The sequence below is a fragment of the Rhinoraja longicauda genome, chromosome 10, assembly GCF_053455715.1.
Source record: "Rhinoraja longicauda isolate Sanriku21f chromosome 10, sRhiLon1.1, whole genome shotgun sequence".
Lineage (NCBI taxonomy): Eukaryota > Metazoa > Chordata > Chondrichthyes > Rajiformes > Arhynchobatidae > Rhinoraja > Rhinoraja longicauda.
The window spans coordinates 2,697,869-2,724,040 of NC_135962.1; the positions used below are offsets into that span (position 1 = coordinate 2,697,869).

Below are 26,172 nucleotides of genomic sequence, written 5' to 3' on the forward strand. Positions count from 1 at the left end.
AAATGATGGGTCCCTTAAATGTGTATATTTTAATGCTAGGAGCATTGTAAGAAAGTTGGATGAGCTTAGAGCCTGGATTGACATCTGGAAGTATGATGTTGTGGCGATCAGTGAAACATGGTTGCAGGAGGGTTGCAATTGGCAATTAAATATTCCAGGATTTCATTGTTTCAGATGTGATAGAATCGGAGGGGCAAGAGGTGGGGGTGTTGCATTGCTTGTCAGGGAGGATATCACAGCAGTGCGTTGGCAGGACAGACTAGAAGGCTCGATTAGGGAGGCTGTTTGGGTGGAACTCAGAAATGAGAAAGGCTTAGCAACACTTATAGGGGTGTATTATCGACCGCCAAATAGGGAACGAGAATTGGAAGAGCAAATATGTAAGGAGATAGCAGATATTAGTAATAAGCACAGGGTAGTGATTGTGGGTGATTTCAATTTTCCGTACATAGACTGGGAATCACATTCTGTTAAAGGGCTGGATGGTTTGGAGTTTGTAAAATGTGTGCAGGATAGTTTTTTGCAGCAATACGTAGAGGTACCTACCAGAGAAGGGGCAGTGTTGGACCTCCTGTTAAGAAATGAGACGGGTCAGGTGACGGAGGTATGTGTTGAGGAGCACTTTGGGTCTAGTGATCACAATGCCATTAGTTTCAATATAATTATGGAAAAAGAGGGAGATATACAATAAATATAAGCGGCAGGGAGTAAATGAGGTTCTTGAGGAATATAAAGAATGTAAAAGGAATCTTAAGAAGGAAATTAGAAAAGCGAAAAAAAGATATGAGGTTGCTTTGGCAAGTAATGTAAAAGTAAACCCCAAGGGGTTCTACAGATATGTCAATAGCAAAAGGATAGCGAGGGATAAAATTGGTCCATTAGAGAGTAAGAGTGGACAACTATGTGCTGAGCCGGAAGAAATGGGGGAGATATTAAACGATTTCTTTTCTTCGGTATTCACCGAGGAGAAGGATATTGAATTATGTGAGGTAAGCGAAACAAGTAAAGTAGTGATCGAAATTATGAGGATCAAAGCAGAGGAGGTACGGACACTTTTGAAAAATATAAAAGTGGATAAGTCTCCAGGTCCTGATAGGATATTCCCTAGGACATTGAGGGAAGTTAGTGCAGAAATAGCAGGGGCTATGACAGAAATATTTCAAACGTCATTAGAAACGGGGATGGTGCTGGAAGATTGGCGCATTGCGCATGTTGTGCCTTTGTTTAAAAAAGGTTCTAAAAGTAAACCTAGCAATTATAGACCTGTTAGTTTGACGTCTGTGGTGGGAAAATTAATGGAAAAGATACTTAGGGACAATATATATAATCACATGGATAAACAAGGCCTGATAAGGATCAGTCAACATGGATTTGTGCCTGGAAGGTCATGTTTGACTAATCTTCTTGAATTTTTTGAAGAGGTTACCAGGGAAATTGATAAGGGCAAGGCTGTGGATGTTGTCTATATGGACTTCAGTAAGGCATTTGACAAGGTTCCACATGGAAGGTTGATTAAGAAGGTTAAATCGTTGGGTATTAATAGTGAGGTTGCAAGATGGATTCAACAATGGCTGAATGGGAGATACCAGAGGGTAATGGTTGACAACTGTATGTCAGGTTGGAGGCCAGTGTCTAGTGGAGTACCCCAAGGATCTGTGTTGGGTCCACTGTTGTTTGTCATTTACATTAATGATCTGGATGATGGTGTGGCAAATTGGATTAGTAAGTATGCAGATGATACTAAGATAGGTGGTGTAGTTAATAATGAAGTAGATTTTCAAAGTCTACAGAGAGACTTGGGCCTTTTGGAAGGGTGGGCTGAAAGATGGCAGATGGAGTTTAATGCTGATAAGTGTGAGGTGCTGCATTTTGGTAGGACAAATCAAAATAGGACGTACAGGGTAAATGGTAGGGAATTGAGGAATGCAGTGGACAGAGGGATCTGGGAATAACTGCATTGTTCCCTGAAGGTGGAATCTCATGTGGATAGGGTGGTGAAGAAGGCGTTTGGTATGCTTGCCTTTATAAATCAGAGCATCGAGTATAGAAGTTGGGATGTAATGTTGAAATTGTACAGGGCATTGGTGAGGCCGAATCTGGAGTATGGTGTGCAGTTCTGGTAGCCAAATTATAGGAAGGATGTCGACAAAATGGAGAGGGTACAGAGGAGATTTACTAGAATGTTGCCTGGGTTTCCGCACTTAAGCTACAGAGAGAGGTTGAACAGGTTGGGTCTTTATTCTTTGGAGCGTAGAAGGTTGAGGGGGGACTTGATAGAGGTTTTTTAAATTTTAAGAGGGACGGACAGAGTTGACGTGGGTAGGCTTTTCCCTTTGAGAGTGGGGAAGATTCCAACAAGGGGACATAATTTCCGAATTAAGGGACAAAAGTTTAGGGGTAACATGAGGGGTAACTTCTTTACTCAGAGGGTGGTGGCTGTATGGAATGAGCTTCTGGTGGAAGTGGTGGAGGCAGGCTCGATTTTATTATTTAAGAGTAAATTGGATAGGTATATGGATGGGAGGGGATTGGAGGGTTATGGTCTGAGAGCAGGTAGATGAGACTAGGTCAGAGAAAGTGGTCGGCGTGGACTGGTAGGGCCGAACGGGCCTGTTTCCGTGCTGTAATTGTTATATGGTTAAAGGAATTGTACACTTAAATGAAATCCTGCACTTAGACGATAGACTATTTTGTTAATGTGGATACTTCCATTGTTGTAAAGAACAATTGAAATCAATGTCAAATCAAATTAGCAACTCTTATGATAAGTAATATGCCTCCAAGATCTGTGATGGGGAGAGCCATGTCCGACACTAAAGCTAAGATTGTAGCTTGAGTTCAGAATCGGGAAGGTGGGGAGGGGGGGGTTGTGAACCCAACCATCCCCAGGAAATATCAGGATGTCACTTCTACTCCAGGTGCTGCTCCAGGGCCGATTGAAAGATGTGCTTTATTGCTGTGGTCAATATGGGTCGACCATGGGACACCTACCATCCAATCCTCACACGCACAGACTAGCACATCGAGCTGTTTGAATTCCTCTGCCGGATTGATGTACTGGATTTGGTTGGGGGTTCTGCAGCATTGAGAAGGCTTTGTAGTTTGTTGCCACGGCATTTGGGTGATGGATGTTTTGTTGGGTGATCCAGCCCCTTGTGTGCATACATCCAAGTTTAAACTAACAGGAAAACATATACACACACGCACACTTTATATTTGTAGGAAGGAACGGTAGATGCTGGTTTAAATCAAAGATAGACACAAGATGCTGGAGTAACTCAGAGGTACAGGCAGCATCTCTGGAGAGAAGGAATGGGGATTTTTATTTACTGTGACTATTTAACAAGAAGGACTTTTTTATTTTGCTTGACTATTCTGTGAATCTGTGGAATTCTTTGCCACAGAAGTGTGGAGGCCAATTGATATTTTTAAGGCAGAGATAGCTGGATCCTTGACTAATACTGGTGTCAGGGATTATGGGGAGAAGGCAGGAGAGTGGGGTGAGGAGGGAGAGGTAAATCAGTCATGATTGAATGGTGGAGTAGACTTGATGGGCCGAAGTGCCTAATTCTGCTCTTTTCACTTATGACCTTATTCAGAATTTATAACGTTAATTCTCCCCAAGATATTGAATATTACATTGTTTTGTCTGTTGAAAATCTGATGTAAAATTAAGAGAAGAGGACTGGGAAGGGGGAAAATAGTAATTAGAGAAACAAGTAACATTTGAACTGAAAAACTGGGCCAAATTTCAGATTCTCTAGTCATAATTCTGCTAAACTGCAAAGTGAAATGGGACCTGAATAACTCTTCCTATAGCATAACACAAATAAGTTTATTTTGTGTTTTCAGCAGAAATTGAATAATTAAGGTAGCACCAGTTAATTACTGCAAATTAAAGTTAATCTACTTTTTAATCATATTTATCCATCCATTGGATTGCTTTTATATATTTTGTATATTTTCCCTTCCATCGGGCAGCAAAATTCCTCTCGGCGTTTTTGACGTAGCATTGTATCTAATCTTCTTACCCATTATTTCCTAAATAAAGAATTATAATTGCATTACTTTCCCTGTTTCAACTTGTACAGGTGACTGCCGTTGCACAGCAATCCCAGGGGGAAGGGCCTGAGCCACAGGACATGAAAGTAGCAGAGGTTTTATTCGATGCAGCCGATGCAAATGCTATTGAAGAAGTAAACCTTGCTTATGAAAATGTCAAGGAGGTTGACGGGTTGGATGTTTCCAAAGAAGGAACTGAAGCTTGGGAAGCAGCACTGAAACGCTACGATGAGCGAATTGACAGAGTGGAAACACGCATTACAGCCCGACTCAGAGACCAGCTTGGCACTGCGAAGAATGCCAATGAAATGTTCAGAATATTTTCCCGATTTAATGCCCTCTTTGTCCGTCCACACATTCGAGGTGCGATTCGTGAATATCAAACGCAACTAATCCAGCGTGTGAAGGATGACATTGAAGCCTTACACGACAAGTTCAAAGTGCAGTACCCACAGAGTCAAGCTTGCAAGATGAGTCATGTCCGTGACTTGCCTCCAGTTTCTGGCTCTATTATTTGGGCAAAACAGATTGACCGACAACTCACTGCCTACATGAAGCGTGTAGAAGATGTCCTTGGAAAGGGTTGGGAGAATCATGTAGAAGGACAGAAACTAAAACAAGATGGTGACAGCTTTCGTATGAAGCTCAACACACAGGAGATTTTTGACGACTGGGCAAGAAAAGTCCAACAGCGCAACCTTGGTGTGTCCGGTCGTATCTTCACTATAGAAAGCACTCGTACTCGTGGCCGTAGTGGGAATGTCCTGAAGTTGAAAGTAAACTTTCTGCCCGAGATTATCACGCTCTCCAAAGAAGTACGCAACCTCAAGTGGCTTGGGTTCCGTGTTCCACTCGCAATTGTAAACAAAGCTCACCAAGCAAACCAGCTGTATCCATTTGCCATTTCTCTGATTGAAAGTGTTCGTACCTATGAAAGAACATGCGAGAAGGTAGAAGAGAGAATCTCAATATCTCTTTTGGTTGCTGGCCTGAAAAGAGAAGTTCAAGGATTGATAGCTGAAGGAATTGTATTAGTCTGGGAATCCTACAAATTGGATCCTTATGTCCAACGCTTGGCAGAGAGTGTTTTCAGCTTCCAGGAAAAGGTTTGTGCGCTTTTAATAGTTCTTCTTTTTGCATAAGTGTAATTGAGTTGCTGATTGGGCACAGATTGATCATGGGAATCCCAGTCCTACATCTTCTAAATGGAGAATCTCACAAAGCACTGCATGTCTAGAGTTTTAACAGTGGGAACAATGCAGGTTATTTTTAAGAGTGAAAGGAGAGCACAACATCCCAAACTGTCCACACACTTGCATCAACAAGCCCATCTACATGAATTCAAAGATCTCGCATGGGACACTGCAGCCACCCCAATAACCACTGAAGTGGCGGGAGATTGAGTTGCCTCTGAATTCTGAGGACAGCTAATTATTTGGTTTCACTTTTTTTGGCTCCTTTTTTTCACCATTCTTTCTTTTGATGTAGAAATTTTAGCTGAATAATTTGTTCTGGCCAGAATTTGAATATCGTATTGAGTATCGTATGCAGAAAAGCAATTTGTTGGATGTAGTAATAATGATTGTCTCAATGCTTCAGGTGGATGATCTGCTGATTATTGAAGAGAAGATAGACCTTGAAGTCCGTTCATTGGAAACCTGCGCCTACGATCACAAAATATTTTTGGAAATCTTGAACCGTGTTCAGAAAGCAGTCGATGATTTGAACCTCCATTCGTATTCCAATTTGTCTATCTGGGTCAATAAGCTGGATATTGAGGTAGGAGCTGCCAAAAGCACCAGATGCTGCTGGAATTGTTGTTTTGATTTGAAAATTTACTAGTTCACTTGTTCTTGTAGATTGAAAGGATCCTGGGAGTGCGGCTGCAGGCTGGTTTGAAAGCGTGGACATTGGTTCTATTTGGACATTCCGACGACAAAGCTGATGTTGATATGGATACCGATGCACCACAGACCAGCCATAAACCAGGAGGCGAACCAAAGATCAGGGTGAGACATCTCTGCCCTGGCTACCTTTTCAGCTAATGCATTGAATGTAATGTGTAGGAATGAACTTCAGATGCTGGTTTAAACTGAAGATAGACACAAAATGCTGGAGTAACTCAGCGGGACAGGCAGCATCTCTGGAGGGAAGGAATGGGTGACGTTTCGGGTCGAGACCCTTCTTCAGACTGGTCATTACTGAATGTAATGTTGGAGATAAGAAATACTTTTAATTCCTCTGACATGTGGACTAAATTCTCAGCAGGATTAAATTTGAAGTTCTTTAAATTGCAAAACAAAAGTGATACGAGTATTTCAAGAGCTTGAAGATTGTAAGAAATTTAGCCATGTTCATTACTGGAATTTCTATCCGTATGGGGAGATCGGTGCACCTATGAGGTTTGATTAGGAGGTAATGTTAGGGTTTTCCTCTTTAAATTTTATGCAAGTTGTCAAAAGAAACGCGTCCAAATTAAGGCCGAAGAAATAAGATTGAAGGAGCCTGTTCTTCTTTAGAATCCTAGTTTAGTACAGCAATACAACGCGGTAATCGGCACTTAGACCCAACGAGTCCGCACCGACCAACAATCACCCGCACACTGGTTCCATCCTGGACGCCAAGGACAATTTACAGATAACCTACAAACCTGCATGTTTATCAAGAACACGGAAATAGAAAAAACAATTGAGGAATTCAGAGATAAAAATCATCATCATTATTATACTTTATTAGCCAAGTATGTTTTGCAACATACGAGGAATTTGTTTTGTCATACAGTCATACCAATAAAAAGCAACAGAACACACAAAATACATTTTAACATAAACATCCACCACAGTGACTCCTCCACATTCCTCACTGTGATGGAAGGCGAAAAATAAGTTCAATCTTCCCTTTTCTTCTCCCGGGGTCGGAGGCCTTGAGCCTTCCGTTGACGGGGTGATCTTGGCTCCTGTAGTCGGGCCCTTTGCATCGAGCTCCTGCATCGGGGAGAGTCTCAGCTCCTCAGCGCCGGACAATCGTACCCCGGGTCGGGGCTCGTCGAACCTCTTGCGACTTTGGAGCCTCCCGACATCGGTCTCTACCCGAGACTGCGAGCTCCTCAATGTTGAAATCCGCAGGTCGCAGTTAGAGCATCGATCCCAGGCAAGGGATCGCAGGCTCCGATGGTAAGTCCACGGCCCCGCGGTGGGGCTCAAAGTCAGTCTCGAGCAAGGTCGCCAACTCCATGATGTTAGGCCACAGAGTGACCGGAGATACGATCCGGAAAACAATCACATCTCCGGCAAGGTAAGAGATTGGAAAAAAGTTCCCCCCGTCCCACATAAAACAAACCAGAGAACATTAACACAGACTTTTAAAACACACTAAAAATAACAAAAAAGACAAAAAGACAGACAGTCGGTTGGCGAGGCTGCCATCGCTGACGGCACCACCCAAATAGAGCTTGAAAAAGAATGAAGGCAGCTGAAAAAAATAGAAAGTGACCCTCTATGAATCTGGGTTGGTAAAGGAAGTACATTATATTAGCTTACCTGACCATGGAAGTAGTTGGGAACAAAGCTGAGAGTAGTGGTGAACTGTTGCTTTCCAAACTGAAAAGTATGCACTAATGAATAGTGAAATAGTGATTTACGACCGCGAGTGTCACCATGACCGTGGATGCTGCAGAAGTTGTGTACTAGAATGGCAAATAACTAGAGTGTGCAGTGGTTCTCCTTCAAGCAGAAAACCTTCTGAGATTTTATAGTTTTAATAAGAAGTGTCTTCAAAGGCAGAGGAGGATGCTGATTTAAGGTAATTTAAGGAGACCCTATGTAGAGGCCATAAGCTGTAATCTGGAATGCAATGCATGAAATGGTGTGGAAGTGCATTCAGATAATTATTTTCAGAAAAGAATTGTGCAAGTTCTTGAAAAAGAAGACAAAATCTTAGGAATGTGTGGGAGATTGGACTGAATAGCTCAGAGATGACATAGCCACGCATAGCTGAATGGCCAGCAATGCTTAGTTCCACCATTTAGTAGATGTTTTACTTGGAATTTGCTTTAATTGGAAGGATGATCTGAATAGCCTTTACCATTCCTGTTCAAAGACTATCCAACTTGGATGCAATGCACACCTTAGAGGGCATCTTCCATACAAGTGATCTATATTTCGATGTGGAACCCATTATTTGATGGAATTGTTGAACGTGCCACCAATTTATGTCAGTGTGTTACAATGGAATAGGATAAGTTGTCACCCAAAAACAATACAGTTTTTTCTGAGTGTATTTAAAAATATCCTTTTTCATCCTCCTTTGTAGAATATAGTCCATGAGCTTCATATTACAAATCAAGTAATTTATTTACATCCACCAATTGAAGACTGCAGATACAAACTCTACCAAGAGCTGTTCAGCTGGAAAATGATTATCCTAACACTTCCGAGGATACAGAGTCAGCGATATCAGGTAAGGGACGGTGGTAATGGCTACGGGTTGCTTGCATTCTTAATGTTTTAGTACTTTAAGCAAGTAACCGGTTATACAAAATTTGACGTTGTATGTGTGAATTCATATAATTTGTTTTTGCCAAATTACAAAATCATTGAAGAGCATGTTTTATCAATTTTAATGAAATAATCTTCACTCAAGTCAAGTCAAGTCAAGTCAAATTTATTTGTCACATACACATACTCGATGTGCAGTGAAATGAAAGTGGCAATGCCTGCGGGTTGTGCACAAAAAGAATTACAGTTGCAGCATATAAATAAAGTTAATAAGTTACTAAACATAGCACAAAAAGTGTCGACAAAAATTTAGTCTCTGGGGTTATAAAAGTTGACAGTCCTGATGGCCTGTGGGAAGAAGCTCCGTCTCATCCTCTCCGTTTTCACAGCGTGACAGCGGAGGCGTTTTCAGTATGTAGTTTTATCGGGAATAGGCCAATTTCACATGAACGTTGAAGTTAAGATTTGGGGTGACACCACTGGATAGAAAATCGAAAGTAGGAGTTAATGTCTTAATTATTATAAAACCAGAACAAACAAAGGGTTATGTTTTAATTAGATTGTACATTTATAAAAGTTATTACGGAGACGACTTTAAGAGGCGGTGAAAGGTGGGAGCTCAATATTCAGAAATATTTGAGTAGAAGACGGCTGGAAAGGAAAGGTGATGAGGTACTTGTACTGGTAGAAATAAGTAAAGTTGTAAGAGATTTACAGTACACTTGGATGGAGGTTTCTAAAACCAGGCAAGGGATAGAAGATAGTGGCAGGTTTAGTCTTCAAACAGAAACCATAATGTGCAGAAGGGCGCATGAAGAAATGGGTGTGTTTTTTAAAAATAGTACAATCATAGAAACATAGAAAAATAGGTGCAGGAGTAGGCCATTTGGCCCTTCGAGCCAGCACCGCCATTCAATATAATCATGGCTGATCATCCAAAATCAGTACCCCGTTCCGGCTTTTTTCCACCATATCCCTTGATTCCCTTAGCTCTAAGCGCTAAATCTAACTCTCTTGAAAGCATCCAGTGAACAAACAGCTCACACTGCTACCCAGCTTTGTGCCATCCGTGAACTTGGAGATGTTACATTTAATTCCCTCATCTAAATCATTAATGTATATTGTAAACAACTGGGTTCCCAGCACCGAGCGTTGTGGCACCCCACTAATCACTGCCTGCCATTCTGAAAAGGACCCGTTAATTCTTACTCTTTGTTTCCTGTCTGCCAACCAGTTCTCTATCCATGTCAATACCCTACCCCCAATACCATGTGCTCTAATTTTGCACACTAATCTCTTGTGTGGGACCTTGTCAAAGGCTATTTGAAAGTCCAGATATACCATATCCACTGGCTCTGCCTTATCCATTCTACTTGTTACATCCTCAGAAAATTCCAGAAGATTATTCAAGCATGATTCCCCTTCATAAATCCATGCTGACTTTGACCGATCCTGTCACTGCTTTTCAAATGCGCTGCTGTAACATCTTTAATAATCATGGGATACTTAAATATTCTTGCAGATTGGGTTAAACTAAATGGAAATAATAGTTAATACTTAAAAATATAAATTGGACACCAACATCATCAGTAGAGAAGACAGACACAAAATGCTGGAGTAACTCAGCTGGACAGGCAGCATCTCTGGAGAGAAGGAATGGCTGACTTTTCGGGTCGAGACCCTTCGAGAATTAGTCTGAGGAAAATTAATGAAGCTGAAGGCTAATAGGTTGCTTGGACTTGTTGGTTTACATCCTAGGATCCAATGAGAATGAATAACACGGGTTAGCAAGGCATTGGTATGTTAGCAAGCGAATGGTATGTTAGCATTCATAGCAAGAGGATTTGAGTATAGGAGCAGGGAGGTTCTGCTGCAGTTGTACAGGGCCTTGGTGAGACCGCACCTGGAGTATTGTGTACAGTTTTGGTCTCCTAATCTGAGGAAAGACATTCTAGCCTTAGAGGAAGTACAGAGAAGGTTCACCAGATTGATCCCTGGGATGGCAGGACTTTCATATGAAGAAAGACTGGATAGACTAGGCTTATACTCGCTGGAATTTAGAAGACTGAGGGGGGATCTTATAGAAACATATAAAATTCTTAAGGGGTTGGAGAGGCTAGATACGGGAAGATTGTTCCCGATGTTGGGGAAGTCCAGAACCAGGGGTCACAGCTTAAGGATAAGGGGAAAGTCTTTTAGGACCGAGATGAGAAAACATTTCTTCACACAGTGAGTGGTGAGTCTGTGGAATTCTCTGCCACAGAAGGTAGTTGAGGCCAGTTCATTGGCTATATTTAAGAGGGGGTTAGATATGGCCCTTGTGGCTAAAGGGATCAGGGGGTATGGAGAGAAGGCAGGTACAGGTTACTGAGCTGGATGATCAGCCATGATCATATTGAATGGCGGTGCAGGCTCGAAGGCACCTATTTTCTATGTTTCTATTTGACAAGGTTCCACGTGGTCGACTAGTCTGGAAGTTTAAAAAACAAGGGATGTAGATGAGTTTGCAAATTGGATGCAATATTGATAGTGGTAGGAGGCAGAGGGTGTAATGGAGGGCTGTAAATGAGATTGGTGGCCTGTGACCAGCGTTGTGCCGCAGGGATTGATGTTGGCTCCTCGGTCGTTTGTCATGTACATTAATGATTAGGTGTGAGTCGTGCGTTAGCTGATAATACCAAAATTGGTAGTATAATGGACAGTGTAGAAAATTGTCTAAGGTTACCACAGGATCTAGATCAACTGGGAAAGATGGGCAAAGGAAGAGCAAATGGAACTTGACATGCATTTTAGCCCAGGGTTGGACGTACACAGTGAATGGCAGGCCCTTGGGGAGTGTTGTTAAACAGGGGCCCTTGGGAACAAGTACATGGTTCCTTGAAAATGGAAACACTGGTAGAGTGGCCAGAATTTGGAATGTGCTGCCAGAGCAGCTGGTAGAATTGGACGTAGTCCCTACATTCAAGAAGCATTTAGACACTTAATTTGGCACTTAAATGGATAGAGACAGTCTTATTGCAGACATGTGGAATTAGTGCAAATGGGGGGAAAGAAGGTTGGCGTGGATGTATTGAGCCGAAGGACCACTGTCTATGCTGTACACTTTTATGATCTGGAGGAAACCTATACTATCATGGTGCAAACTCCACCCCAACTGCACAAAGGGCCAGGATTGACCCGAGCTTGCTGGAGCTATGCAGAAGCAGCTCAACTAGCTGTGCCACCTCGAGAGTTATACTGCATAAAATTAGGCTTTTCAGCCCACTGCATCTACACTGGCCTTGTGCCTATTTTTACCTCACACTTTCCTGCATTATAATCTACACCTTTCCTTTCACAATTAGGTTGGTTTTCAATATGAACTATCTGAAGAGGAGAAATTCTACAGAAATGCACTAACAAGAATGCCAGATGGACCAACTGCTTTGGAGGAATCTCATGAAGCTGTTATGGGAATTGTTCGAGAAGTTGAAAAATATGTCAAGGTAAGCATTTTGAAAATGCTTTGGGGTTGTTTTGGAGAAAAACTTGGATTAAATTGATCGTAATCTGTTCGTCTTTTTCCTGGTCAGGTTTGGCTTCAGTACCAGTGTCTGTGGGATATGCAACCTGAAAACATCTACAACAGGCTGGAAGATGATCTAAACAAATGGCAGGCACTGCTTGTCCAAATTAGAAAGGCCAGAGGAACTTTTGACAATGCCGAGACTAAAAAGGATTTTGGCCCTGTTGTTATTGATTATGGAAAAGTAAGAATATTTTTTTAATTCTTTTTAATTTTACTTGAACATCATAAATATGACACCAGCATAAAGGTTGATTTTACTGTGTTTGATCCACTTTCCTGCTTGTTTCCTGTAATAGAAAACCTTACTTTGGGCACGAATATATTCATTGACTCAGCTTCCAACTCTATAAAGAATTCCAAAGATTCACAAGAGGTTTCCACCCCACCCCTAGCTTGAAGAGATTTCTCCTAAATTTTCTCTTAAATAAGCATCCCCTTATCCTGAAACTATGCCTAGAGTTTTTGATTCCACCCCACTCTTCAAACAATCCCCATGGAATGAGGCAGAGGGATAAGAGAGAGAAATATCCTGTTGGTGTCTGCTATGTCACCTCATTCTTTTATGTAACAAAAAAATAAGGGTCAAAATTGAGTACAAGTACAGCCTGCTCAGTTCTTTCACAAAGCAACTCCATCCCAGAGAATATTGTCTGGCCTGCCTCTAATGCAAGATTATCCCTTGAATAAAGGGATCAAAACCAGACACGGAGCTCCAAATATGGTCTCTCCCAACATGCTGCAATAAGCGAGTTCGATATTCCGACTGAGCATGCGCAGGTCATAGGTCGCGGGGGCATAGAATTGTCACCAGCTGATCCACGTGTAAACAAACCTTTATTTCACCTATTTTTTCCAGTTTTTCTCCATATAGGTAAGAAAATACTGTTTTCTAAACTTAATTTAGTTTTAGAGATACAGCACGGAAACGGGCCCTTCGGCCCACCGAGTCCGCGCCAACCAGCGATCTCAGCACACCAACACTACCCTACAAACCCTAGGGATAATTTACACATACACCAAGCCAATTAACCTACAAACCTGCACGTCTTTGGAGTGTGGGAGGAAACCGAAGATCTCGGAGAAAACCCACGCAGGTCACGGGGAGAACGTACAAACTCCGTACAGACAGCACCCGTAGTCGGGATCGAACCCGGGTCTCTGGCGCTGTAAGGCAGCAGCTCTACCGCTGTGTATATGGGTAATTAGTAAAAGCTACGATGATTTTGTAGGTTTTTTGCTTTATGCGGCGAGTTCCCCTCAACTTTCCCCGACTCTTTAACTTGTCCTGGAGCTGTGGAACCGCGGTGGGGACTGGAGGCAGAAGCTGCCGGCGAAGGTTTACCGGAGAGCGGATCACCACCGACCCAGAGCCGGGACAAGGCGAGAGATCGCAGCGCCCCATCGCACACAACAAACCCAAGGAAACATCCCTCCTCGCCGCCGCCGCTCACCCCGGAGATGCGGGGCTTCTGAACAACAACTACAACACTTGTGTTTGTAGAGGGAGACGGGACCGGGGAAGAGAGTGGAGGAGCGGCGCAGATCTCACTGGTGCTGGGAGAGAGAATGGGGGGAGGGGAGAGTGTAGGGGTAGAGGGAGCAGAGGGGGAGGGTGTCAGAGAGTCTTGCGGGGGCTGCTCCCTCCCTCTCTCCCAGCGCCAGCGAGATCTGCTCCTCCACTCTCTGCCCCGGTCCTGTCTCCCTCTAACGCAGGGAAATAAGAGTAATCCCCGGGGTGAGCGGCGGCGAGGAGGGAAGTTTCCTTGAGTTTGTTGTGTGTGAGGGGGCGCTGCGATCTCTCGCCTTGTCCCGGCTCTGGGTCGGTGGTGATCCGCTCTCCGGTGAACCTTCGCCGGCAGCTTCTGCCTCCAGTCCCCACCGCGGCTCCACAGCTGTGGGACAAGTTAAAAAGTCGGGGAGAGTTGAGGGGAACTTACCGCATAAAGCAAAAAACCTACAAAATCATCGTAGTTTTTACTAATTGACTATATATACACACCAAATTAACAGTTTTGAAAACAGTATTTTCTTACCTGGAAAAAAACGTATGAAACGAAGGTTTATTTACACAGAGTAGATCAGCTGGCGACAATTCTATGCCCCGCGACCTATGACCTGCGCATGCTCAGTGGGAATACCAAACTCGCTTATTGTAGCAAGACTTATATCTTCCCGCTTGACTCTTTAATTGCTGCACCCGTATAATTTGCTTCCATATTCAAGGACATCCGGATTCCTCCATAGATCAGCATTCGGTCGGGCAATATTCTGTTTGCATTCCGCTCATGCAAAGCTTTAATTTGCCGATGTATTGGACTAACTTTTAAGGCAAAATAATCGCTCATTTGGTGTGATCCTTTACCCTGCTGAGTCATAGAATGATACAGCAAGGAAATAGTTCCTTCGGCCCAGCATGTCCCAGCTACACTAGTCCCATCTGTCCCCATTTGGTCCATATCCCTCTAAGATGTCCTATCCATGTACCTGTCTAACTGTTTCTGAAACGTTGGGATAGTCCCAGCCTCAACTACCTCCTCTGGCAGCTTGTTCCATACACCCACCATCCTTTGTGTGGAAAAAGTTACCCCTCAGATTCCTATTAAATCTTTTCCCCTTCACCTGAAACCTTTGTCCTCTGGTCTTGATTCACCTACTCTTGGCAAGAGACTCTGGGCAACTACCCAATCTATTCCTCATGATTTTATACACCTCAATAAGATCACCCCTCATCCTCCTGCAATCCGAGGAATAGAGTCCTAGCCTACTCTACCTCTCCCTATAGCTCACACCCTCTAGTCCTGGCAACATCCTCGTAAATCTTCTCTGTACCCTTTCCAGCTTGACAACATCTTTCCTATAACATGGTGCCCAGAACTGCAGGTACTTGTGATTTTTAACGTCAATGTGTCATGAATAGTGCTCTAAAACTTCTTTATTTGCTTCAAGGTGCAATCAAAAGTGAATTTAAAATATGATTCTTGGCATAAAGAGGTTCTCAGCAAATTTGGGCAGATGCTTGGTCAAAACATGCAGGAGTTCCATTCACAGATTTCAACGGTAAGGAGAATGGGTTTTAGTGTAATGTGCGTTGTATTTGTACAGTTAGGACCAGTATTGACCAGTGCAAATGACCCTTTCGATATTGACTTCTAAATCAGTCTCGTCAAGAATTGGAGCAACATTCAGTGGATACAGCGAGCACTTCAGATGCTGTGACCTTCATAACATATGTGCAGTCGTTGAAACGCAAGATCAAGCAGTTTGAGAAACAAGTCGACGTGAGTACCATGTTACAACTTTTTTTAACTTAAAACTGGTTCTGTCATATTTTGGGACTTGTATTTGTATCTTGACTTGATTATTTTCTTTGGGCTTCAACTGCTGCTTTCTTTAATTTTGGATAAATGGTGAAACATTCAGTCATGTTGGAAAATAATGGTCCAGAATTTGAGCACAAAGGACCAAAAGAGTGCCTCCCACCACTTCAGTAACCTGACTGTCCTTTTCCCAACCACTGCCTTTTGGATGAACCATGTTTCTTGACCTGGGCCACCTTCTGACTACACAGCCATTCCCAACAAAGCTACCAAGTCCCATCCGTGTGGCACTGCCTGACTGCTGCGCACTCATCCATATTGATTGCCTCCAATATTCAAGAGCGTTTTATTGTCATATGTCCCAGATAGAACAATGAAATTCTTACTTGCACAAAAGAATATGTAAACATAGTACACCGTAAACAATGTAATAAACAAGAAAAAAAAAGTGTGTGTGTATGTGAGTAGATGTATATATACATATACGGAACCAGTTCAGGCTAACCGTCCTATAGTTTCCGCTTTTCTGCTTTGCTCCCTTCCTGTACAGCGGGGTGATATTCACAATTTTCCAATCTTCAGGAACTACTCCTAACTAATGATTCTTGAAATATCATAACTAATGCCTCTACAATCTCTGAGGCCACCTTCTTCAGAACCCTGGGGTGAAGTCCATCTAGGTGACTAATCCACCCTCAGACCTTTCAGTTTTCCTAGCACCTTCTCCTTAGTAATCGCCACTCCACTAACCTCCACTCCCTGACTCTCTAGGATTGCAGGCACACTGCTGGTGTCTTCCACTGTGAAGACCGATGCAAAAAAGTTATTCAATTCCTCTGCCATTTCTTGATTTCCCGTTACCACTTCTGCATCATTCTCCAGCGGCCCAACGTCGGCTTTTGCCACTTTTTTACTCTTTATATATCCGTAGAAATTCTTGCTATCCTCTTTTATATTATTGGCTAGCTTACATTCGTACTTCATCTTTTCTCTCCATTTTAGTTTAAATTTTAGTTGCCTTTTGTTGAGCTTTGAAAACATCCCAATTCTCTGGCTTCCCACTAATCTTTGCAATTTTCTATGCCTTCCCTTTTGTTTTTATGTTGTCCTTGACCTCCCTTGTCAGCCCTGGTCGTTTTATTCTCCCCCTGGAATCTTTTTTCCTCTTTGGAATGAAATGATCCTGCCTGCACCTTCCGAATTATCCGCAGAAATTCCTGCCATTGCTGCTCTACCGTCATTCCTACTAAAGCCCCTTTCCAGTCAATCTTTGGCAGCTCATGCCTCGCTAGTCCCCTTTACTCAGCTGGAATACCCACACATCCGATTTCACCTCTTCCCTTTCAAATTGTCGGTTAAATCTTATCATATTGTGGTCACTATCTCCTTGTGGTTCCTCTACCTCAAGTTCTCTTATTAAATCTGGTTCATTGCACAGCACTAAAAATCTAGAATTGCCTTATCCTTGGCAGGCTCCACTACAAGCTGCTCTAAGAAACTATCTTGGAGGCAGTCTGCAAATTCTCTATCTTGGGGTCCAGTGCCAGCCTGATTCTACCTGCATATTCAAATCTCCCATGGCCGCCGTAGCATTGCCTTTCCTACAAGCCAATTTTATTTTGTGATGTAACTTGTACCCTAGGGGGCCTGTAAGTAACTCCCATTAGAGTCTTTTTAGCCTTACAGTTTTACAGCTCTACCCACAGAAGCTCTACATCTTTTGATCCTATGTCACCCTTTGCTAAGGACTGAATTTCATTCCTTACCAGCAGTGCTACCCCACCTCCTCTGCCCACCTGTCTGTCCTTGCAATAGGTAGACACAAAATGCTGGAGTAACTCAGGCAGCATCTCTGGAGAGAAGGAATGGGTGACGTTTCGGGTCGAGACCCTCATTGTCCTTGCGATAGGATGTGTAGTCTTGAATATTTAGCTCCCAGTTCCGATCCGCTTGCAGCCACGTCTCCAGAATGCCTACAACATCATACCTGCCAATTTCCAACTGTGCTACAAGCTCATTCACTTTGTTCGTTATGCTACGTGCATTCAAATATAATACCTTCAATTTGGTGTTGACCACCCCCCCCCCCCCCCCCTCTCATAACCATCCCGATTTTACCCGACCTTGCTCTCTTCTCCCTTTTTAAACTTTCTGTCCTGTTATTTCTGGAGACTGTCTTGATCTTTCCTGCACTCCCTTTCCCATTAACTCCATGCATACGCTTCCATATTGTTGCCCCCCCCCCCCCACACTATTTAGTTTAAACCCAGCCGTGTAACAATAGCAAACCTGCCTGCCAAAATGTTGATCCCCCTCCAGTTAAGATGCAACCCATCCCTTTTGTACAGGTCACCCCGTCCAAGAAAAGATCCCTTTGGTCGAGAAATCTAAATTCCCGCGTCCTGCACCAACTCCTCAGCCACACACTTAGCTCCCCTATTTCCCTGTTCCTATCCTCACTAGCACGAGGTACTGGAAGCAAACCAGAGATAACTACCCTGGTGGTCCTGCTTTTCAGCCTCCTACCTAATTCACTATACTCGTGTTGCAGAACCTCCTTCCTCTTCTCGTTTGTGCCTACATGCACAACTACTTACAGTTGCTCCCCATCCCTCTTGAGGATGCCCTGCAATTGATTTGAGACATCTTGGACCCTGGCGTCAGGAAGGCAAAACTCCATCCTGGCGTCAGGAAGGCAAAACTCCATCCTTATTGCCGCAGAATCTCCTGTCCACACCTCTGACTATGGAGTCACCCACCACTATGGCTCTGCCTGACGTCGGTCTCTCTGGTTGAGCCTCAGCGTTAGGATTCCAGTCACAGACCTGTCCGCCGCTCAGACTGGATGTGTCGTCTGCCCCGACAGCTCCCAAGAGGATGTACCTGTCTTCAAAGGTGCATCCACTGAGGTCCCCTGCACTCGTTCCTGTAGAAAGCTGGAAATGCTTGCATTGTGGCGCAAATTTATAGCATGTTCTTTCGATTAAAGTAGGATTTCAATTTTACTTTTGATGTCATAAGGTGATTATGACTTTTAAATGCGATACTTCTGGCTATATTAAATATTAAATGCACTTTCTTTTTGACCAATATGCAATGTTTAAAATGAGCTACTTTTAAGATCTCCTAAATTGTGAGCATTGCACGTGTTCCAGGCAAAATAAACATGTCATTTTTTTTTGTAAAGTAGTTTTTTTTCCCTCTCTCTAGCTTTATCGCAATGGCCAGCGTTTGCTGGAAAAACAGCGGTTCCAGTTTCCTCCATCTTGGCTGTACATTGACAATATTGAAGGGGAGTGGGGTGCTTTCAATGACATCATGCGTAGAAAGGACAGTGCTATCCAACAGCAGGTGGCTAACCTACAGATGAAGATTGTTCAGGAAGATCGTGCCGTCGAAAGTCGCACCACTGACCTCCTGGGTGAATGGGAGAAAACAAAACCTGTGACTGTGAGTAACCAGTCATTATATTTCAAGCCCTTTATTAGACATTTTTACTCTACCGCTGTGCCACTGTGGGCGGCATGGTGGTGCAGCAGTAGAGTTGCTGCCTTAAAGCGAATGCAGCGCCGGAGACCCGGATTCCATCCCGACTATGGGTGCTGTCTGTACGGAGTTTGTACGTTCTCCCCGTGACCTGCGTGGGTTTTCTCCGGGATCTTCGGTTTCCTCCCACACTCCAAAGACGTACAGATTTGTAGGTTAATTGGCTTTGTAAATGTAAAAATTGTCCCTAGTGGGCGTCAGATAGTGTTAATGTGCGGGGATCGCTGGTCGGCGTGGACCCGGTGGGCCAAAGGGTCTGTTTCTGCGCTGTTTCTCTAAACTAAACATTTGTTATGCTGAGTTTTTAAAATTTAAATCAGACTTTCTGCATTCCCATTTGGACTAGATGTTTGTGGCATTATTTCTATAGCTGTGGCTTTTATTTTGGATATCCCTAAACTTATGATAGGTAAATTGTCTTTTTGTAAGTGTACCATTCGGTTCGGAACAAAGCAAATTACTTTTTTTAATCCTGCCTTTTCTGTCCGTCTAGTCCTTCACGCTAGAGTGAGAATCAAAAGCTGTATGTTGCTTGCATGTTAGTGGACTTTACTGTGTGTAATACTGAGTTGTTGAGTGAAGTTACTATTTGATTGTAGGGGAGCCTGAGGCCAGAGGAAGCCCTGCAAGCACTCACGATCTATGAAGGCAAGTTTGGTCGTCTAAAAGATGACAGAGAGAAATGTGCTAAAGCTAAGGAAGCTTTGGAGCTAACCGACACAGGATTGCTCAGTGGCAGTGAAGAACGGGTACAGGTAAATATTTTAATATCTCGAAGCCTCGATATTACATCGATTGCTCAAAATGGTAGAATTATTGTCCAGTTTTTAACAAGTACTTTATGGGAGGAGTAGATGGCAAAAATGTTCTAATAAATGCCTGTACAGGTGCTCCCCGCCTTACGATGCTTCGACTTACGATATTTCGACTTTGCGATGATGCAAACAGCAGCGAGCCGCAGCTCGCTTCCGGCCACGTGATCACGTGTATTCAATGCATTTCGACGTACGATATTTTTGGTTTCCAATGGGTTTCTCGGAACGTAACCCCATCATAAGTTGAGGAGCATCTGTATTTGTACTGGAGCGATACAGCATGGAGATAAACCCTTTGGCACAACTGGATTATGTTGTCCAGCTGAGCTAGTCCCATTCGCCTGTGCCTGGCCCACATCCCTACAAACCTTTCTGATCCGTGTACCTGTATTTTAGTCACAATTGTACCAATCTCTATCACCTCCTTTGGTAATTCATTCCTTAAATATACCGTCATCTGTAAAAAAAGCTGTCCCTCTTTCCTTTTTAAATCTTTCCACTCTCACCTCAAACATGTGTCCTTTAATTTTAGACTCCCCTACTCTGAGCGAAAAGACTTGGCTATTCACTGTATCTATGTACCTCAGTATTTTGTACATCTCTATAAGGTCACCCTTCACCCACCTTCGCTCCAGGGTAAAGTCCTAGCCTATCCAGCCTCTCGTGATAACCCAAATCCTCCAGTCCAGGTAACATCCTCCTGATTTTTTCTTGCACCCTTTCTGTGACATCCTTCCTGTAACAGGGCAACGAGACTGCCCGGTACCTCAAATATGTCCATACCAATGTGTTATACAAGGATGTCTCTTTTTAAAAATACCATGAGGCTAACAGTTAGCTGGAACAATGCAAAATTATAAGTATTATTGAGTTGGGTTATGTAATACTGTTTTTAGTTTGTCAGTCTACTGTTAGCTGTTTATATATAAAGTATAACGTTATGTTCAAGTTTGTTGCACTACAAAATTGAATGCCTGGTTGATTTTAATTCGAAATGAAAGCTACTGTAGTCTATGTGTGAAATGTTATTCTTCTGCTCTGCACATATTTCTATGTGATTACAATGTGTCTTGCGTTTCTTGCAAGATGACTTGCCTCAGAGCTACAACACTAAAACTAACCATCTATCTTTTATATTAGGTTGCATTGGAAGAACTGCAGGATCTGAAAGGTGTCTGGTCTGAACTTTCCAAAGTGTGGGAGCAAATTGATCAATTGAAAGAACAACCATGGGTCTCAGTGCAGCCACGGAAGGTAGATGTCCGTTCTACCTATTGCATAACATTTAAATCCTGCTTGGTGTTTGATTTTGGATGGATGCTGAGAATAATTCCACCATAGGTTGCATCTTCCCATCCCCACCCCTTTCGGCCTTCATAGATACTGCTCCCTTTGTAAATTCTTGATTCACTCCCACCCAAACTACCCCCTCACCAGGCACTTTGCATCCACAGAAGATGTAACAGCTATCCCTATATCTGCATTCTTGCCTCCATCTAAGGACCTCAGCAGACCTTCCAGGTGAGACAGGTTCACAAGCACTTCCTCTAATCTCATCTGCCTTTAGTGTCCCTGATGTGACCCCCTTTACATCAGCAAGACCAAGCTTAGACTCGGTGACCACATCAGTCAACCCTCACCCTCCCGTGTGCTCCACCTTGACTCACACCTATTTCTCCTCCCTCCCATTCCACCTATATTCCTAAACAATTCACACCACTTTTATCCGTATCTCACACCTTTTGTCTCTTCACTTTTGGCCATCGTCCAACTATTTACTTATCAAATCATATCTCCCCCCCCCCCATCTGTATCCACCCATCACTTGCCAGGCTTTGTCCTGTCCCAGCTTTCAACACCTCCCCCCCCACCCCCCTCCGCACGCTATCACCACCATCTGCTTGTATCTCCAGAATCCAAACTAACAAGTCATCATTGATCTAACTGGAAGAGGTCATTTGGCCCATAAACTCCATGCTGCCTGTCAGTCAGTGTATCAGACTCTCATTAGCTATATTTCTGGTGATTTCAACTGCACCCTTGAATATTTTTTTATTCTGACTGGGTACCAGGTGTAGTATCACCTGTTCACCTTTTCTAAGCATTAGAAAACAAATTTTCTTCGGGAAATTAATTTTCCGATGCAACTTCAGGACCTCACGGATTATAATCTTCAGATTGTTGATTATTTTTTCTGTTTCTGCCTGAAATCGGTGGACATTTAGTTTAGTATTAATGCATTCAATTGACATATGCAACATGTTGTAGCTGACATTTTTGCCATTTGCACGACACAGCTTCGTCAGAACTTGGATGGACTGCTTAACCAGCTGAAGAATTTCCCAGCTCGACTGCGGCAGTATGCATCATACGAGTTTGTTCAGAGACTTCTGAAGGGCTACATGAAGGCATGTTTTATAAATGCAACATCACCAATTTTGTGTTATATTTGTAGCACCAAACAAAATAATAATAATTGTAAGTTTGTCTTGTAGATTAACATGTTGGTGATTGAGCTAAAGTCGGAGGCATTAAAAGACCGTCACTGGAAGCAGCTGATGAAACGACTCCACGTTAATTGGGTAGTGTCTGAATTAACCCTTGGTCAGATATGGGATGTGGACTTGCAAAAAAACGAAGCCATCGTTAAAGATGTCCTGCTCGTGGCCCAGGGAGAGATGGCTTTGGAGGAGTTCTTGAAACAGGTTAGTAACTTTGCAATTTAGCTTTTCCTTGGCTTTTAAGTTGGAGTAGAATTATAACGTTGCAAGTATTTCAACTTCCTGCAGCTTCTGGCTAACGTAACACATTTAATTGTCCCAGTATCTAACTGGAAAACATTCCCAAAAACTTGTCCCGTTTGCGTGATCTCAAATGCCATTCTATTCTAGATGCTTAATAGCGTACAACTTTCTAGATATTGCCATCTATGATCTCAATTGTTTAAAATATTTTCAGATCAGAGAAGTGTGGAACACTTATGAACTGGATTTGGTGAACTATCAAAACAAGTGTAGGCTAATCCGTGGCTGGGATGACCTATTCAACAGAGTTAAAGAACACATCAACAGTGTATCTGCCATGAAGCTCTCTCCCTACTACAAGGCAAGTGCTTCTGCAAGTTTTTTCATTATGCTTTACCTTTTTTCCTGTTTAGATGAAATCCTTTAAATTGTCTTTAATTCTCCTCTGTTTTACAATTGACAGTTTCCAACTTTGTTTTTTTTGTATTTTTATAATTTTGCATTTTAATTTTTATCCCTTCATGCTTTCGCTCACCTTGCATTAGGCATTACCAAACTACAAGGTATCTTGTGTGTATTTATAGTCATTTTTTGATGCGGTGAGATTTTAGTTTATGCCTTAACAGATACGTTAAAATATTTAGGCTATGTTCAAATGTTTTAGAGTCCAGCAATGATGATTTTTCCCAAGTATGTTGTTCAACTGATTTGCCAACTATAATCTCCATTTACTGTTTAAATGGCTAATTGGTATTCTTGTGGTAATTTTAACTTTTCTTAGGTCTTTGAAGAAGATGCCTTGAGCTGGGAAGATAAACTGAATCGTATAATGGCACTTTTTGATGTCTGGATTGATGTTCAGAGGCGCTGGGTCTATCTCGAAGGCATTTTCACAGGAAGTGCTGACATTAAGCACTTGTTGCCCGTAGAAACTCAGAGATTCCAGAGGTATGTGACTAAAATTACATTTATTTAATTAAAGTTTAAATTAAATGCATTGTAATTTTTTAACTGATGTGCGTGTCCTGACTTTCCCATCAAACAGCATCAGCACAGAATTCCTGGCGCTCATGAAGAAAGTGACCAAGTCTCCACTGGTCATGGATGTTTTGAATATCCCTGGAGTACAGCGGTCTTTGGAACGTTTAGCTGATTTGTTGGGAAAAATACAGAAGGCTTTGGGAGAATATTTAGAGAGAGAACGATCATCCTTTCCTCGGTAAGTCATCTTTAATAATGCTTTTGGATGCATTGTAGGGGACAGGTAGAAAAATTAGCATTCGTTTTCAAAAATATGGCGAATGCTAGTCATGGAAATTGAATGAATGCTTGTATTCACTGGAATTTAGAAGGATGAAAGGGGATCTTATAGAAACATATAAAATTCTTAAAGGATTGCACAGGCTAGATGCAGGAAAAATGTTCCCAATGCAGTCCTGGGACTAGAAGAACCCAGTGTCAAGAGATAGTAGTACAAGTGGAGATCCCTGGGGAAATAGTTGAGTATATTCACAGTGGAAAATCGATAGACACTAGTGGGCTGTGAGAATTAAGGGGTATTTGAGCAGACACGAATGTGGTGATGCAGAAATTCTTTATATAGCTTTCTATGTTTACTAAAGGTTTTGCTCGTATTTCAGGTTCTACTTTGTTGGCGATGAAGATTTGTTGGAAATTATTGGTAATAGTAAGAATGTAGCGAAGTTGCAGAAACATTTCAAAAAAATGTTTGCTGGCATTTCTAATATCATTCTCAACGAAGATGCTACAATTGTCTTGGGAATTGCATCGCGCGAAGGAGAAGAGGTATATTTCATTTATTGTGGTTCTATATGAAAGCTCATTGGTATTCTGAATTGATTATTAAACATTGCAGTGAAATCCCGAATATGGATCAAGTGAAACGCTGCTTCGACTACACAGGTATCAATGAGCTTCTAATTGATCTTCAAAGCAAACCTGAAGTACTTTCTCTTTCTTTCTGACAGGTACTTTTCAAAACAGCTGTTTCGATCATTGAGCATCCTAAAATAAATGAGTGGTTAACTTTGGTGGAGAAAGAAATGAGGGTGACTCTGGCCAAATTGCTGGCTGAATCGGTCACTGAAGTTGGAATTTTTGGTCAAGGCACTTCAATTGATTCTGCAGACTACATTTCTTGGATTGATAAATACCAGGTATTTACCAGGTGAAGAATGACTGAAGTAGAAAAACATCTAGTATGATTTAGATTTTGTTTTCTGATAGTATATTTTATGAAGAAAATACACATGCAAAAAAATGATAAATGCTTGTTAAAAATACGTGCTTGTGATATGTGTGTCAATAGAATTTTAAGGCTTTCAACGAGATTTTCATCAATTTTATTTCCTTTATGTAGGCCCAGCTCGTTGTCCTTTCAGCTCAGATATCATGGTCTGAAAATGTGGAAAATGCACTGAATAATGGTGCCAGTGATGGTCAGTCTCCTCTTGCCCCGGCCCTAGTGAATGTGGAAGCTACTTTGAATGTATTAGCAGATTCTGTTTTGATGGAACAGCCAACACTTCGCAGAAGGAAACTTGAGCACTTGGTTAGTAAACATCCAGTTCCTAGAGTAAGACTGGCAGTGAGAAAATTCTTGTAAAAAAACTAAAAATATATTCTTCATAACACTTCTAATATTTCTCCCAGTATGTATTGTGATTCATAAGTCTTTTCAAAACGTTAAATGTTAACATATAAATACCTAATAGTTCACGCAGGTATCCCATCAGAAAATTGAAGAACATATATACGTAGAATCTACTCATATTATTTTTGGTGTTAACATGCAAAAGAAAATTGGCTCTCCATAGTAACCACAATTGTACAGATATAAATTTACCAAATGCATGCTTGGCATTCGTTTCGCTGAACTCCTCCGCTCAGACCACTTGGGTCTGCCTTACCTGATCTCCCGATTGCTAAACATTTTAACTCCATACTAAGCTTACTGTCCTGGGCCTCCTCCACAGTCAGAGTGAGGCCCGACTCAAATTGGAGGAACAGCACCTCATATTTCGCTTGGGCACCTTACAACCCAAGGAACATTAATTTCTCTAACTTCAGGTAACCCTTGCTTTCCCTCGCTCTCCGTCCCTCCCCACCCTATTTCTCTGACTAGTTTCATTGTCCTCCTGATTAATTTACTGATTGTCTGTCTCCTTGTCACCTTCTCCTCAGCTAACAATGAACCATTCAACTTTTTTTATCATCATCTGCTTTGATCTGTCGTTTTCACACCTTACCATTCTATATCTCTAGTCTTCCTCTCCCCTTACTCAGTCTGACGAAGGGTCTCAACCCAAAATGTCACCTATTCCTTTTCACCAGAGGAAATGTCACCTATTCCTTTTAGACAATAGGTGCAGGAGTAGGCCCTTCGAGCCAGCACCACCATTCAATGTGATCATGGCTGATCATTCTCAATCAGTACCCCGTTCCTGCCTTCTCCCCATACTCCCTGACTCCCCTATCTTTCAGAGCTCTATCTAGCTCTCTCTTGAAAGCATCCAAAGAATTGGCCACCACTGCCTTCTGAGGCAGAGAATTCCACAGATTTACAACTGTCTGACTGAAAAAGTTTTTCCTCAAGTCCAGTCA

General features: G+C 42.4%; 1 protein-coding gene across 2 annotated transcripts in view; it reads left to right on the forward strand.

Moving 5' to 3' along the window:
• dync1h1 (dynein, cytoplasmic 1, heavy chain 1) overlaps positions 1-26,172 on the forward strand; it is a 109,090-nt gene that overhangs the window by 15,945 nt on the left and 66,973 nt on the right. For both annotated transcript variants that reach the window (XM_078406036.1, XM_078406037.1), the window contains exons 8-26: positions 4,092-5,168; positions 5,662-5,841; positions 5,922-6,071; positions 8,374-8,520; positions 11,903-12,043; positions 12,131-12,307; positions 15,073-15,183; positions 15,285-15,404; positions 18,654-18,893; positions 19,589-19,744; positions 20,945-21,058; positions 22,102-22,212; positions 22,300-22,509; positions 22,763-22,909; positions 23,330-23,496; positions 23,594-23,767; positions 24,189-24,354; positions 24,537-24,725; positions 24,929-25,120. In XM_078406036.1, the coding sequence (XP_078262162.1) occupies positions 4,092-5,168; positions 5,662-5,841; positions 5,922-6,071; positions 8,374-8,520; positions 11,903-12,043; positions 12,131-12,307; positions 15,073-15,183; positions 15,285-15,404; positions 18,654-18,893; positions 19,589-19,744; positions 20,945-21,058; positions 22,102-22,212; positions 22,300-22,509; positions 22,763-22,909; positions 23,330-23,496; positions 23,594-23,767; positions 24,189-24,354; positions 24,537-24,725; positions 24,929-25,120 (3,969 nt within the window). The remainder of the gene's footprint in view (positions 1-4,091; positions 5,169-5,661; positions 5,842-5,921; positions 6,072-8,373; positions 8,521-11,902; positions 12,044-12,130; positions 12,308-15,072; positions 15,184-15,284; positions 15,405-18,653; positions 18,894-19,588; positions 19,745-20,944; positions 21,059-22,101; positions 22,213-22,299; positions 22,510-22,762; positions 22,910-23,329; positions 23,497-23,593; positions 23,768-24,188; positions 24,355-24,536; positions 24,726-24,928; positions 25,121-26,172) is intronic.